At 39.4% G+C, this 15,068-nt stretch overlaps 3 protein-coding genes across 9 annotated transcripts; 1 reads left to right on the top strand and 2 right to left on the bottom strand.

The window, feature by feature from the left end:
* Positions 1-363: 363 nt before the first annotated feature.
* LOC111243143 (uncharacterized protein C9orf85 homolog) lies at positions 364-2,157 on the bottom strand. 2 transcript variants are annotated; one of them, XM_022788265.2, is made up of 4 exons: positions 2,071-2,157; positions 1,796-1,893; positions 970-1,074; positions 364-720 (listed from the first exon to the last, which is right to left on the bottom strand). In XM_022788265.2, the coding sequence occupies exons 2-4, from the start codon at positions 1,809-1,811 to the stop codon at positions 476-478; spliced, it is 366 nt and encodes a 121-aa protein (XP_022644000.1). In that variant the 5' UTR covers positions 1,812-1,893; positions 2,071-2,157; the 3' UTR covers positions 364-475. The 2 variants fall into 2 exon arrangements, with proteins under 2 accessions (XP_022644000.1, XP_086833678.1); XM_086977552.1 differs by lacking the exon at positions 1,796-1,893 and having other exon boundaries at positions 2,071-2,116.
* On the top strand, positions 2,153-6,426 carry ProRS-m (prolyl-tRNA synthetase 2-like protein, mitochondrial). 2 transcript variants are annotated; one of them, XM_022788254.2, is made up of 8 exons: positions 2,153-2,292; positions 2,915-2,972; positions 3,312-3,464; positions 4,049-4,242; positions 4,577-4,791; positions 4,943-5,214; positions 5,525-5,728; positions 6,028-6,426. In XM_022788254.2, exons 1-8 carry the CDS (start codon positions 2,183-2,185, stop codon positions 6,301-6,303), a joined length of 1,482 nt encoding a protein of 493 aa, XP_022643989.1. In that variant the 5' UTR covers positions 2,153-2,182; the 3' UTR covers positions 6,304-6,426. The 2 variants fall into 2 exon arrangements, with proteins under 2 accessions (XP_022643989.1, XP_086833665.1); XM_086977539.1 differs by lacking the exon at positions 2,153-2,292 and adding an exon at positions 2,392-2,447.
* Positions 6,427-8,463: 2,037 nt separating this feature from the next.
* On the bottom strand, positions 8,464-14,917 carry Usp12-46 (Ubiquitin-specific protease 12/46). 5 transcript variants are annotated; one of them, XM_022788257.2, is made up of 7 exons: positions 14,777-14,916; positions 14,226-14,321; positions 13,534-13,588; positions 12,654-13,033; positions 11,979-12,246; positions 11,327-11,576; positions 8,464-11,148 (listed from the first exon to the last, which is right to left on the bottom strand). In XM_022788257.2, exons 4-7 carry the CDS (start codon positions 12,855-12,857, stop codon positions 10,818-10,820), a joined length of 1,053 nt encoding a protein of 350 aa, XP_022643992.1. In that variant the 5' UTR covers positions 12,858-13,033; positions 13,534-13,588; positions 14,226-14,321; positions 14,777-14,916; the 3' UTR covers positions 8,464-10,817. The 5 variants fall into 5 exon arrangements, 4 of the variants coding, with proteins under 4 accessions (XP_022643992.1, XP_086833675.1, XP_022643993.1 ...); XR_002670331.2 differs by lacking the exons at positions 13,534-13,588; positions 14,226-14,321 and having other exon boundaries at positions 8,464-10,380; positions 10,575-11,148; positions 14,777-14,917; XM_086977549.1 differs by lacking the exon at positions 13,534-13,588.
* Positions 14,918-15,068: the final 151 nt, after the last annotated feature.

Raw genomic sequence — 15,068 nt, 5'->3', positions numbered from 1 at the left:
CTGTAAACGTTTATAAGTCTGTTTTTTTTACTCGTAGATCGTCTGTTTCACAGACCAAGTTTTGAATTCGGTTGAAAGACCGGTCGAATGTATAAAAAATGATTCCCCCTGCCAAACCGTGCGTCTCTCAGTCGAACAGGAGGCGTTGTAAACTTCGCTTAATATATATCTAAGTATCTTTTGGGTTTAATTGCTTAAAGCAGTGTGTCTCAGAGATACTTAGAACGCAATTCACCATATTAATATACCTTTCGATCAGCCTTGGGATCCTTTCCCTTTGTAAGGATGATTTCGATAGATCAGAATAGAACTCAGTATTGTCTATGCGTTACAGCTGATAACAAAATCATGACCACGACAAGCTCCACAATACGGTGTGTAAACAAGGTCGTATATTTTCAACATAGTATGTGTACAACAGACATTCTCGTAATAACAACAAAACGTCGCGAAATCGCTGGCAACCTGTGGTTTCCTATCCGTTAAAGCTAGCTTCACTATTTTGGTAATCTGTGCCATCGGTACTCTCAGCTATTGGCGGAGTTTTGACACATTTGGGACAAAGATTACATTTAAGTGCGCATAGTTGACACAGTTGATGGTATGCCTTTTTGACGTTTTTTTGCTCGCATTTAGTGCAACGGCTTGCTACAGTTAATGGCTTGTATTTGCCATATTTGATCTTCCATTGGAGAATATCTTTGCAGCGGGCGCACACCCCTGAAAGTAATATAACGATGGATGGATTTAGTTCGATTTAAGAATTATCGTTTTTATCTTTTGTATACAGAACAACTCATCAAAACCACAATGGTTTATACTTTACGTAATTAAGGAAACTTATTTTAAAAACAACAAGGAATTTAAATAAGAAATTGTGAAAAAAAAAATCGACGAATGTAGAATAATATTAATTAGAATTGTCTTGTATCTATAAAACTATCTTTGATAAAAGTGAACGAGTGGTGCCTGATATCTGTAAATCTTGTACGGCTTTCTGCTGCCGTGTGAGTCCGTAAAGGCCGGTTCTGAATGCAAAAGTGTTCTGATGTTTCTGAGCTCGAGACCGCTTCGCTGGAAAAGCAATACATACATGAAAGTTTGTGATATGTATATTAACAAGAAGTTTACCCGTCAGATTCATTAGGCGCACTCTCTTGGTAACAGTGGAAAAAGCAGTCAATAAATAATATGGCAGTTATACGTAAGCCTCCTAAGGCTACTTTAATATAGAATTACTAAAATACAAGTTAAAGACAAGTGCCAGAAAGGCGTTATGTTTAGGGCACTTTTTTATTAAATGGGCAAATATTTTACGAGTATTGATATAAACGTGATATTCAGGGAAAATATTTTTTTAGTAGACTTTGTCGTAAGTGTAATTATCCTGTACTGTTAGTTAGGAACTATACAAAGCCGCAATGGGTTAACTGACTACCGGCTTCTATTCTTTATTTAAACTGCTGCATTCATTTAGAAATAAGAAACTTGTATTGTAATACTCCAAGGGATAACACTGAGTTGGTGAAACGAGTAGAAATGAAATTGTTCTACTACAACACAGAATCAATCATTAAGTGCAAAATTTTGAGAACTTTTTAGGATCCCTTTGAAAAATCAAATTTTCTCACAATGATCTAATTGGTTTTGCAAACTATTTCGATCGATTAAAACAACTAGTACTTTCTTCTCTTTTTGTGCACCGCTTGTTCTCGAAGTTATTATTATTCTATTATTTTCGAAAGATTATATTAGCAATCTTGAAACAATAAGCGTGAATGTTTCGTCATCTTACCGTTGGCAGTACTCATCGTATAGACAAAAAGGGGCACCTTTTATCGCTAAGATATTTCTATGATTCAGTAGAAAATAAACGCAACTTTTTCCCTGGTTCTGAAAACCAATCAGACCACGGTTACACACACACACACATACGCGTGCAAATACACCAGTCTCAGGCAATCAATATACCGAATTAAATTACGCTAGGCAAAAGCTAACTATTTTGTCTATTTTACTCCAAACACTCATAGTTCAATAAAAAAAAGACTCCCAAAAGCCAATTCCGACCATATTGCGGCAGGAATGCACGTGTGGTCATAGTTGGATGCGGGTTTTAAACGAAGTACTCCTTTTACCCACAGCGCGCTCGTTTTATCCATAAGTCGTTCCATATCCAAACATGTCGATTCAGTTGGGCCCATGTGAAGAGAGAGTCAGTCTGAGTATCAATGTGCCTGCCTTAGTCAAAATGGAACGTACCAGAACATCTATACTTTTGTATTCACGCAGGTTGGCCATACTGTTTCATTATAAATATTATATAGTTTGATATAGGCAGTGTCTACGATGAATAAAAAAAGGAGGGCGGCTTTATAGGATGACTAACTTACAGGAGTGTTTGACATGGCATCGGAGACACCGACTGCGCTGATCTCCAAAATAATGTTATAGAACTCTTCAAGTAACTTCATTTGTTAAGTAACTGTTGCATTCTAGTGAGAAAGAATGTTAATAATGGAAGCGAACGTAGCAATAGTTTTTTGTGTACGTCTTTTATTTATATATTGCGTACGTTTTACGAATCAAAAGACTAACTATGTCACCATTTTTTTTGTTTCTCTTTGGATTTATAATTTAACACAGGGTGCGTAAATAAACAGAGAAAGGTTTAATATAATCAGAATTTCAGTTCGTATGCACGTTTTTTTTACTGTCTGCGTTGCTTAGTTGATGCAGAGCCTGCTTTTGGCTTTTCACGCTGCAACAAACACAAAACGGTGCATTCCCTTCTTATGTAAAAGGTTTTGATGAAAAAACCTCATACGGTATCTTGGCCTGTTCATAACACTGCGATTTAAAAGATCATTACGCTTAACGATTTCTACACATGCTTTGTGTTTCTATATTTTAGGAAACTTACACGATCCAGTAAATTTCTTGTCTTACCCACGTTAAATCGTAGTTCTAAGGTAAGTGAATGATTAGCCATAGGGTTCTGATATGACCAGCACTTCGGTTGCTTACCTTACGGAAATAGTTTGGGTTACGAATTCGTGTATCATCTTGTCTACCACAGTACAAAGAATTACCGTAAACGTTTTTTACTTCCTAGATGCTCAAACAAAATCTATGATAGGGGCGCTCTCACTATTCCTAAAGGGCCAAGTGTGAATTATTTATACAAAAATAAAAAAAGACATTTACAGTATTTTGGTCCGATGTCAACGCCTCAGCTTTACTGAGTTGGAAACTAATTGTATATAGTAGATCTGCCTGCATCAATTAAAATTGTTGTTTATTCTCCCCAGGAGGAACGGGTGGACCTGGCATATCAAGTTTTAGGTGCCACCCATTCGACGGGCGTTGCGGGAAGTTTTGCACTTTTGCCGCTAGCGCACAAAGTCCTTGCTCGGGTCACAAAAATTATCGATCAGGAGCTTTCTGCCATTGGCGCTCAAAAGGTAAGACTACTCAACCATTATGATGTGCATGTTTATACGTATTAATGGAAAAATTACAAGGAACTCAACCACACTCTGATCGAGTTCTAGTCTACAAAGCAATTAAGTAAACAAAGAAGTTGGCTTTAACGTCGATTTGGACGTCTATTGTGAGAATTATTGCCCTAGTGCTTATGTACGATGTATTCAATTAACTCTAACCTTTCAGACCTAACGATACATGTGTGCCCTATAGAGGCAAAAAGCACTTCGAGCTCTTAAAGAAAAAACAGTAATCAGGAAAATATAATTTTGAGCCAGTTTAATCAATATACGTATATATATATATAATTTATTAACCTCTTTTCTCTCATTATTGTTTCATGCGCTTTGCTTATTATGTATTGAATATACACAATTCGTGGCCTCGGATGAATGGGACATGACTCCTTTCTATGATTATGTAGTACTTTGGCATTCTTTTTTACAATCTACCAAAATATAGTCGCCGCAGAAATAATGCAGAGTTACCTGTCAACCTGACAGTTTAATACCCATCAGATATTGCTTTATCAATTCTAATTTTAAGCATGACTATGGACTAGGTGAGCCTGCCGTTGTTATGTTCGGCAAAATCATGGAGGATAACCGGCCGATGGGACAGCTATGGTCCCGTGCTCTTCCGACTTAAAGATCGCTCTAATGCAGCACTTTGTCTCGGACCGACGCACGAAGAAACAATTACACAATGTATAGCAGAAATCGGAGCTTCTAATATCACCCCGAAATTGCCTCTCAAGTACATACTGAATATGTTATTAGTAGTTTGTAACACTGTTCCTTTTGTTACCTTATTAAGTGGTGGATTATTTTTGTAGAACATTTCATATGGATGGAACTGTGCGAGTTCGTGAAGCTGATATTTTTTCTCGTTATATATGTGCTAATTGCAAGATTAACTTAATTATACCGTACGTTCAAATAGAGATTCTGTAGAGCAAGCTTAATTCTTCTGTTAAGGCATACATCTTTGAATACCATATACCTGTTTGACTATACAGCTAAATGATTGAATGAACTGTAGATTTTCATTAATAGTGTTTCTGTTCCTTTTTGTGCGTATTATCTACTAGACTATACCAAATTGGCTGCAAATTCCGGGATGAACCTCGCCCGAAACAGAGCATGTTGCGAGCTCGTGAATTTTTCATGAAGGATATGTATTCATTCCACGCAACCAAGTCAGACTGCCGGACCACCTACAATGAAGTGACTGAAACGTATCATAAAATATTCCATCGAATCGGCCTGCCTTTTGTCAGAGCATCCGCCATTTCTGGGGATATGGGTAGGTACGAAACAATGACCCTGTCATATTCATATCTTTGACAGCAGCAGAAGTCGTGGAAGCATTTAGCTTTCAAAATTTACTTCAATATGTAATATCTTAGACAGTAATCGATTTAATCTTCCCCTGTCTATCAATTATCATCTCTAAGGTGGTTCACATTCGCATGAGTATCATTACGAACTAGCGGTGGGAGAGGACCGCGTGTTGGAGTGCCAACAATGTTGCGCATACTTCAACCTAGAGGTTGTCGCAGATGGTGAAAACACGGCTGACAATAACAATCATAAAAAGTACAGCTGTCCTCGTTGCCGAGGGGTTTTGGGACCAGAGAAAAATTGCGTTGAAGTGGGTCACACATTTGTGTTGGGAGATTTTTACTCGAAGAAGCTCGGCGCTACCTGCATCGTTGATGGAAAACAGGTATGTAGCCTTAGCAATGGCTAAACATTAAACGTGTTTGAAGCTGTATTAGTGGAAATAGAGAAACAGGTTTATTTTTCTATGTTATTTCTCGAATAAGTGACGAACAATATTGGATGATGCGTTAAAATCATTTTACCGTAGCTATTCATGACTTTGTTTCTGAAAGAACTGACTGTTCGCTGTTGCAGTAGAATTAACACTTTTAATTAGCGTCCTATATTGGTATAGGCATTGCTTGAAAATATGCTGCCTAGTAAACAATCAGCTTGTCGGACATTTGTGTGGTATTCTTTGGAATTGTTTGCAGGTGCCTTTAGAGATGGGGTGCTACGGAATCGGAGTCTCACGAATTGTGTCAGCAGCAGCTGCCCAGTTGACGAAAGGAGCGTCACTAGCGTTGCCAATCTCGATAGCTCCGTTTACCGTAGCCGTGATAGGTCCCAAACCAGGAGCCGTTGACTCCGATCAGGAGACTGCTCTAACTGAAGAACTGGCGAGAAAACTGGACCTGGTTCGTTCTAGCACACTTCTCTACGGCCAGTTAATACTATATATTATTCTATAAGTCATATTCTGTCAATACTTGAAGATTCCATTAAACCCTCGACTAGTTTCATGCCTAGACAAGAAGCGGAATATCGCAAAGATTGGCTAGCGCAATAGAGAATTGGTACCACTTCGGTGCCATCAGTGGGCAAACTACGGTTTTCGCTAAAAAACTAAAGCTTATTAAAAAAATGAAAAGTTAATTCAAGCTACTGTGACTAGACTTAGTGACAATTGTATTATTTCCAATATCATGTACTACAGATTCTACCTGGATCCCGTGTAATTCTCGATGATCGGCCTTGGACGATAGGCAGGCGACTGAAGGAACAGCAGCATTCTGGAACGGCGTTTGCTGTCGTTATAGGCAAGGGCTTGAAATTAGAATTACACCAGTTTGCATCTGAGACGCCATCCGGAAAAGGCGCGGGGTCCAGCGATCGACTAAGGGGTAGCCAAACTGAGCCGTATATTTTGACAGAAAAATCGGCGGTATACGACTTTTTCGATAAGCTTCGCCAGCGGCTGCAGCTCATTTAGGAGTTACTATATACTTTCTAGGAACATTTGTAAAAGGGAATTTTGTTTTTTCAATTTTAGTTTTAATAATTTTATATAGAAATATACAATAAACTTGCTAAAGGGTACACTTGTTGGAGAAAATTGTTGACCTTTTAGATTTGAGATTTTTAGTAGACACTCTCCTTTACGAAATGAAATAACTAATAATATAGAGATTCTAAATGACAAAAAACGTTCACTACGAATGTATAATGCATATACCATTTGATGGATGTAAACAATGGGCTTTTATTTGTGGTTCCTATAATATCAAATAGCTAGTAAAATACGGAGTATTTGATCGGAGACGACCGTCACATAACAACTTTAGAATTCGAAGAAGAAACAGAAACGCTCTTTTACTCATCGTAGGCTGGTTGGAACTACGTATAGTCATAAACGCGAAGATCAAAGGAGGTCGAAAGACGAAGCTTCTCAATGCCTCACTGTCGATAGGCTTTGTTTGATCTCTCTTCAAATATAGTTCCATTTATCATAGAGAAACCTTTTTAAATAAGTGATAGTGAGGCCATTATAATGGCCATATATGATGGCCTGACATATGAAATGATAGAATACATCAGTCCTAAAACATATTCGTAATAAAATAAGAGATCTTCCAACCAGAGTAATTCCGATACAGAGAATGCCCGACGCTATAATATCAAGATGTCAAAGGCGGCTCTCGCGTTCGCTAGCATAGCCACTATCTTTAGCCCCTACACTAGAAACAAATGTTATCTAACATTTTTTGAACAAATTTGAAAGTTTCTACTAAGGTCAGCATATAAATGAACACACAGTCATGTTTTTTAAAGAAAAGCAATAACAGCTTATAGTTATTTCTCATCACCGCCATTCTTTTTCATGGTCACTAGTTCCGACTGTCTATTTACTGATCTGTATCTGTATCTTCATTCTTGTAATATCTACATTATTTCCGTAGCGCTCACAGCGCTCTCCGCAGCTGCGGCAGGGCCGCACCGAGGGCTAGAGCTGCATTTATGCCATTTTTCATCTTTTACATTTCTTGTTGCTCTTTAAACTGTCCCGGACCAACGATCGATCATCGTCTCGGTTACCGCACACGACATCGTAACACAGACGTAGTTCGTTGAAGTTCTTTTCTGCATTCATTAGCTCCTTTGTTCCTTCCACGTTTGCCCTAGGTTCGTCTCCCTACTTATATGTATCTAGATTTTTATGTCGGGACTAATTTACGTGGTGCCATTTTACGCGCACTCCATAAATATTGTTGTTACGGGAATATATTACTTCGTATTTACAACAAATCGCTTTGTGTCTTATGTTTTTGTATTCCACAATTTTGATAGCAATGGCTTTCTTGATTTACTATAAAAATCTATCGGCTAGAAGTCAATCGTCAATAATGCAGTCTCCTTCCTCTACCTTGAAGTCGGCAAAGCTGGCTTATAGATCACTTATGTTTGCCTTTATTTGCTGATTCACTTTTGGGATTTGTTTTGTCTGTTACGATGCATTAGTTCTGTCGTACTTATTATCACGGTAAGCAACATTACGGCTAATTAAGTAAACGTAAGGATTGTAACTAATTCTACACGGGTTTTGGACAGGATTACCCTAATGGGATTACCCCAAGCCCCGGTGAGCATACAAGTTATTTGTGAATACGCATTTTGTGTTGCCTATGTCCGAATAAGTTTGAACTTTAATTAACTGAAAGACATTGTTTTTAGATTATTGAATGACATACACATAAGGAATACATTAGCGTTCAGGTAGCGAACAGATGATACAGATTTTATGGGCGAAAAACGGGGTAATTTCCATAATATAAGTTAGTACATAGTTCCATTAGTTTTTACTAATGTGCTCTAAATGCACCGTTCTTCGCGTTGATTAAGTCACTTCTCACGTATATAATTTAACGAATAATTTGATTAACGAATTTTTTCTCCATTTCTTACTCAAACGCCTGATAGGAAGGATCTTTTGGACTTCCCGTTCAAAGAGCTGGGTAAAGCCTATTATTTTTCCTGTTCCGTTTGTATTAATGAGAAGTCAGCGTCGTTTATTATGCGTCAGCGTGCATAAGATCCTTGTGTGCAAAGCGTACCAAACAATACTCAATACCTGTTAAAAAAATAATCCATCCAATAAACGGCGTAGACTCGCCTCTTTTTAATTTCCATGTGTGTTTTCAGCAAGTTAATTTTATTCCCTTTTGTTATGTTAGTTGACTAGATGACTGGAATTCTGCATGGTGTCATCGTGCCAAGCATTTTCTCACCGAGGTCGTTGTTCCGTCCGAAATTAAGCCACTCCTTTTCCACTCATCGGCGTTAACTACTATCCTCATTATCATTATTACTGGTATGGCTATTACTCGGCTATTAATCACATTAAGTGTTACCGTCTGTTCTCCCGTCGCTCCACAGTACTATCATCGATATTATTGCTAGTATAGTGAATCGTTCTATGCAATATCACTTTAGCTTTCAGTAAAACAGGTAAAATCGAAGACTAACAAAAGCATGTCGGCCTACGAATAGTAGGACCCCATTAAAGCAACTCACTGTCATACGATGAAAAAGGGAGAGAGGTGGCATATCTTAAAAAGTAATGACTAAGGGGTAAGTTAAACTACTTTTCCTGCGCTGACTGTCGCCGTCGATAGTCTTCTATAAAATTCTACCATATGGTATTACCAGCCGCCTTTTATTAGACTTCCGCTGAAAACGAATAGATCGCTCCTTTATTTTAAAAGTATCACTCGCTCATTTGCTGCCGATACGCAACAATGAACTCCAGTTAACAGCGCTCAGCCTCTCTCCCGGCATTCGTAACGGTATCGTGGCGACGTCATTATTATGGTATACTCTCCGCCCAGACAAAATACGTGCAATGATGTGTACAATACACAGAATCTTGTGAACTTTGCGGGTCAAAACGATAAGAACGTATTAACTTTTGTTATGTTTTCTCTGTGCCTTCTGTAAATTATGGCTTGTTTATTTTTCTCACTTATATTTAAACCATTCTATATGCTGCTACGGTTTCCCATTGCGATACGCCCATCACACGCCTCCAAACTGGTTTTTTGCCTGTCTCTCTAGTTGTTTTTCACAGGAATATAAATGAATACATAATAATTTTACTCATTGAAGTAGAAGAGGATATTTACAAAATAATCAGTCGTCGTTCGTCAGCGTCGGAGTAATAGTGTTAGTAGTTGAGTTCAACTCCGCAAACGTTTACTACTATTCGTGTTTTTGTTCGCCGCTTTTCTTTGGAACCATTAATATCTCAATATTTTCTTGCGGTCTTTAGCAATCTCTTATTGTGTCTTACTGAGTGTCGGTGTCGTTTAGGGTTTTTGTCGAACTCATCGGCTAGTATAGTACAGCTGTTGATTTCTACAATTTGGAATCATATAATCATAGGTGGGTGAGGGAGATGGAGGTTTGAGCTCACTCAGTTTGTCCCATGAATAGACATACCTGTCAGTGTAAGAAATATAACTTTGCTGAGCTGCTGAAATCTGTTATATTGTACGATAAACTGCTTTGAAGAAGACATTTCTATGGCTGGGTCTTAAGAATACATTTATGGTTAGCCATAAATTTACTGACACAAGCATTAAGTTATGGCTCGCAATTAGAATGACGGCCGAAACTTCCAACCTGCGGAACCTCATTTCATTATTCTATAACACAGAGTGTTACCATTCTGCCCCTGTGACGATCATGCTAGGTGGCAGAATTATAACATGTGGTAATAGAATAATGCCCTGTGAACATGACCGTAGACGCCAAAACCATAATTTGTATTACTGTACTGGACAACCGCTTCATCTGTAGACATCTCACGCTAATCTATTTTACTCCATTGGACCAAACGAGCGACTTACCACCTTAATTTTCATTGACGTATGTCTGCTAGATCCCTTCTCGTAGTAACATCCCTTTGGTCTACTTCAAGTATTGTTCCTGTTCTACCCTACCAGCACCTTCAGCATCATCCCTCAACGATGCGAAAAGTTCGTCCAACTTCATCTAGTATTTTCTGTAAAAGCTAACACCACATATCATGATAACTTACGTGTGTGGCCTTTGCATCCATACACTTACATATTTTCTTCATTATCTTTTTGTCTAGCCCCTTCTTCCGTGCCCCTCTTTCTAAGTGCCGTCAATCTACACTTATGCCATAGTATATATGTCATTACCATAAGATGTTTATCTATTCTTCACATGTTACTTCATTACCGTTTTGGCTGATGCCCATTGCCAAACTTTCCACTCCTCGAATATGACCTACTTAACGATAGCGACCAGCCGCTTGCTTGTTACGCCCGTGACATTACTTCGGCGCCTATTGATGCCATTGTTAAACAAATTGTTATCCCTTTCCTTCATGGGATGCTTTGTCGGGCTCGAGCTGCCGCTGCCAAATGTACTGCCGCTGTGAGCGGTAATTCCGCTAGCGGGTGTCGACCCGTTTGGTTATTGTCACTCTTTTGACTGATAAAAGAGGATATAGCCAGACTCGGAAGATTTCGGCGTGTCCTGCGTCAGGCCAAAGAAATCATCAATCGTCGACGGATCGATTTTATCTACCATGTCATCGTCGAATAGGAGCCACAAGCCGTGCGATTTCACGATCGAGATGTAATGACCCCGATTCGGTCCGGTGCCACAGTGGACAACAATGGCAACAAGGTCGTATAGCCGATCACCGTTGAGGGCGTCATCCGACGTATTGAACAGCCGCAGCTCAAGGGGAAAAACGACCCTCCACGATAGTTTTGTATTGCGATTCTGTTGTTCAGTGTACTTAAAGCTACGGGGAAAAAAACGAACAGTTTAATGCTTAAATAAACCATCAAATCAGGTCAATGACACGCAGGGACCAATAACCGAAAAATCATACCGTTCAACTAAGTTGAAATATCTACAAAATATCTTACAATAATAATAAAAACGCGTTTTATGCAAGGTGTCTTCTGCTTTCTACTGACCGTTTAAGATGCAACGCGAGAATTGGTGGAAGCTTCTTAACCTTGAGCGATTTTTGTGCCTCCTGTTTCGAGTTACATTGCTCACAATGGTATTTGTGCTCGCCTCGAAGTGTTTCCGTCGAACTAAATCCACGCAAGCAGTGACTAATCGATGTATTGGGAGAAATATCTACCGACAGATCCAAAAAATCTTCATCTTTTGACGAGACTGTTTCGCACGTTAGACATCTAGTCTCGTTCACCAGCGTGCCTAGAAGGCGGGCGACAACAATTAATGTTAGAGAACAATAAGTTTACAGCATTGTTACATCTAGCCGAAACGATTCTCTTACGATCTCTATTGCTTAATATTAAGTTCTCACATATACGAATTTACTAAAAAAACATCATAGATATGTGCATCATCACGGAATATACGAGGATCGAAATATGACTTCGAATTTCTTACTTGCATTACGCTTAAGGCGTGCAATAATATTTCTACAACTTTATCTATTAATACGCAAATTGTGCAGCATATGTGCTGACGACAAAACGACAAAACATGAAGCAACAGCGTCAGAATTCTTTCAAGCGGAAGCCTGGCAGTTCAAAACCACTGCGGTGGCACTGTCCTACATCGAAATGGCGTCAGCTTGCGCAGCGGTCGTACCTTGGAAAATGTCGTGCACCCACGATGGCTCCTTGGTTTGCGGACTACTCTCTGCCTGCAAGAGATCCCCTATTGTATTGAGCAGATAGTTGAGGAACTCGTGTGCGTCCTGCTGCAGATAGTTGTCAAAAACTTCATTGTCTTTGCGTAACCGCGCGATGAACTTTTTCGGAGCAAGCGTGCCTGTCTTTTTCTTATGTGAGTGTATATTGTGAAACAAATCTGCAAGACACGTGAGCAGCGTCTCTCTCGTCCTTTTGTTTTTCGCCTTAAGGATAATGTAGTACAAAAAACAATAACAACGGCACCAAGAACAACAACAACAACAACAGAAACAATAAGGATAACTGTGACTAATATATGATTACAGCTGGATTAATAATTTTACAAACTGGCGAAGTGTTTAGCATAAACCTTGATCTCCAAAATACGAAAGCAAGTCGCCGACAGTGGCTAGTCCAAATCTCAGGTTATTTTTTGGGCCCTAAATATAATTATCTTTTTCCCCTCTCCCTCTTTCTCTCTCTATATATAAGGGTAATAAGTAATTCGAATTCCATTACCATTTGTGTAGCAACTAGTTATAATTGAGCAAATAACAAATTATCATCATGTGTATACGTATGTGTAACATGGTGACGACCAAGCCTTTGCATCATACCCTTAGCAACCTACCTTATATTCAAGAACCTTCTCCCTAAACGGCTTGCAGTAGTAGAGCGCTTGAAGGACGGAGTTGCAATAGCAAGTATTGCCGAAGTTTACGAGACCGAGATATCGTTCCGATGAGGGAAGCTGTGCATCATCGCGGTCACTGCCCGTTCCACCTTTATCGTTATTGGCCCCACCTGGGAGCAAAGTCGAACCGTTGGCTCCCATTCGTGGGCCAACAGTGACTACGCCGATGCTACCGATTCGAGCAGCTGTCGTGACGATACCGTCAATTTCTACAGCCTCTGTCGCCGGTCTCACCGGACACTTCAACGGGCTGAACCCTGTTACTAACGGCGAAGTCAACGATATCACCAGCTTCGACTAGCCACGGTGCACGTGGCCTATTATAAAACGATGCACAGAGCATAACGGGCAAAAAAATAAAATTATATTATCATTAGTAGTAGTACTATATTATGATATCAACGTATCGTTAGTGATGATAGCCCACCATGCTACGCTTGTTTACCCAGAGCTAGAGGGCAACATAGCTATGTAACAGTGAGTTTGAGATACGGATATAGATACAATCACAGATAAAGTCAGTTCCAGGCTTTATCTGTGATTCTAGTGTGAAGCGTTAGTTGATTTAGAACAATACAGCGTCTCGCACTTTGTTGTTTTCTTTAATATATTTCTGATTACTTTGACGGCTACAACGGTTCCAAAGGGTCTATTACAATGTTATATGCCATTTGCAAGCTTGAACGAGCGCTTTTTAGCAGTTTCATTATAGGAGACAAACCGCAGCCATTACTGCAATTAATAATAAGCATTACAGTATCACGAAATAACTTAGGCCCCCTTATCAAGCAGGACCTTATAGATATAACACACTTACATTCTCCAGTTTATGGCGCCAATCACGCTGTTGCCCGGTTATAATAAAAACCCGCCTAATCAGTAATAACAACAATAATAATAATCAATGCCAATGAATTTATGTAAATTTATGTATAAGGTCCACTTCTAGAAACGCTAGTGACCTAAAAATTTCAAAAACAGAACCGAAGGCAGCTACATAGAGTACGAGTAAACATCGTCGACTCGTTTCAGGTTTCGTACGTTCAAATTTTCACTAAAGTAACCAAACATCAATATAGCAAGAGGTCACATAGCCGACAGTTGACAGCCGACATAGGTGACGTCTACATTCTATTAATGAAGAAGAGGTTTTATACACACTCCTAAATCCCATTAACAGATAGCGCAAGCTGTCGGCAACTGCTCAATAAGATAAATAAGTGGTTTACTGAATACGCTTCCCACATCGGATAATAGAGTATTTCTGAGCCTGCATGAGAACCATGGTTTAGGAGAATAAGAAGACCTCTAACCCGCAGCATAAACGACGTTGAGTGCTGGCGGTTCAGAACTTTCTATCAAGACGGTAGCGTCCTAACTTCTTAAAGAGCAAGGACTGTTGTATATCTATGGTAATTATATATTCTTTCAAAGGCAAAGCAGTATCAGTACAATACACGAGGTCCTCTACGCACCTCATTCTTAATTATAATAAGAGTTTATTCGTACCAGTATGGTTCCAGTAAGTTATAGGTTACAATGGAATTCCTTGAAGAAATTAAGCGTATATTTCAGCGGAAAGGTCCTATCTTCTAGGCGAAGTACCTGTTAAAAACTCATTTCGTTAAAATATGTATTAGCAAAACCAGGGAACCATCAATGTTCTTAGTGTCACCGGCTAGCTATAAGCTTAGGGAATCGGTTATTAGAATACTCGAAGTTTTGACTAATTTAATTTGAACATATTCCTAGTTCCTATTAGTTCTCGACTATTCTGTTTATCTTTGTACTGTAGCACTATGAGCGGACTGTTAATGGAATCAAAACAACTTTCTTTGTCCGACACAGATCGAGTCGGGGCTGACTTCGCTGATGTGTGTCAAGTAAGCTCTAGGGAATGACTGTTGCGGCTGAGTCACGGCTGGCTAATATCATATGATTGTGGTAAATGAGCAACCTCCAATTAGCACATTCAAAAACTAGAATTTATACATAAACTTACGTTCGGCGATATGGTAAATAAGAGAGGAATACTCAGACACGGCAGGCTCTTTACTCACCAAATCAGAACACGAAAACTTTCCAAGGCACTCTTAGTGGTTCCCGCTTCGCAGCCAAGTGCTCGCTAAATCGCGACGCACCAAGTCCGCCGGCCTAAGGCCGCGGGCCGCACGGTGAATCCTGTTATTGCATGGCACAAGTTTGTTACTATTCCCGTAGCACGGAAGACAACCTCACGAATTCGTCATTGGCGGCGACGGTCAACGACAACGACTGGATAAATCGCAACTACTGCCCTTAACAGAATCGCCTTTCGAACAAAAAAAAAACACTGGTTTCTTCTTGCTTACA

This window comes from Varroa destructor, unplaced genomic scaffold (assembly GCF_002443255.2).
Source record: "Varroa destructor unplaced genomic scaffold, Vdes_3.0 BEIS01000001.1, whole genome shotgun sequence".
Lineage (NCBI taxonomy): Eukaryota > Metazoa > Arthropoda > Arachnida > Mesostigmata > Varroidae > Varroa > Varroa destructor.
The sequence above is the reverse complement of the archived record's forward strand: the minus strand, read 5'-3'. Positions and strand labels throughout refer to the sequence as shown.

Bases quoted from the DNA above. Each gene is read 5' to 3' on its own strand.
- ProRS-m (XM_022788254.2), top strand. From the start codon at position 2,183: ATGTCGATTCAGTTGGGCCCATGTGAAGAGAGAGTCAGTCTGAGTATC. The intron at 2,293-2,914 runs GTTGGCCATACT...TCTATATTTTAG, and splicing joins ATACTTTTGTATTCACGCAG to GAAACTTACACGATCCAGTA. The intron at 4,792-4,942 runs GTAGGTACGAAA...ATCATCTCTAAG, and splicing joins CGCCATTTCTGGGGATATGG to GTGGTTCACATTCGCATGAG.
- Usp12-46 (XM_022788255.2), bottom strand. From the start codon at position 12,857: ATGGGAGCCAACGGTTCGACTTTGCTCCCAGGTGGGGCCAATAACGAT. The intron at 12,247-12,653 runs GTAGGTTGCTAA...ATTATCCTTAAG, and splicing joins AGAAGGTTCTTGAATATAAG to GCGAAAAACAAAAGGACGAG. The intron at 11,577-11,978 runs GTACGACCGCTG...CCCGCCTTCTAG, and splicing joins GGTGCACGACATTTTCCAAG to GCACGCTGGTGAACGAGACT.
- LOC111243143 (XM_086977552.1), bottom strand. From the start codon at position 2,101: ATGACCACACGTGCATTCCTGCCGCAATATG. The intron at 1,075-2,070 runs GTCGGAATTGGC...TTGCTTTTCCAG, and splicing joins TGCATTCCTGCCGCAATATG to CGAAGCGGTCTCGAGCTCAG. The intron at 721-969 runs GCACCACTCGTT...TATTACTTTCAG, and splicing joins ACAAGATTTACAGATATCAG to GGGTGTGCGCCCGCTGCAAA.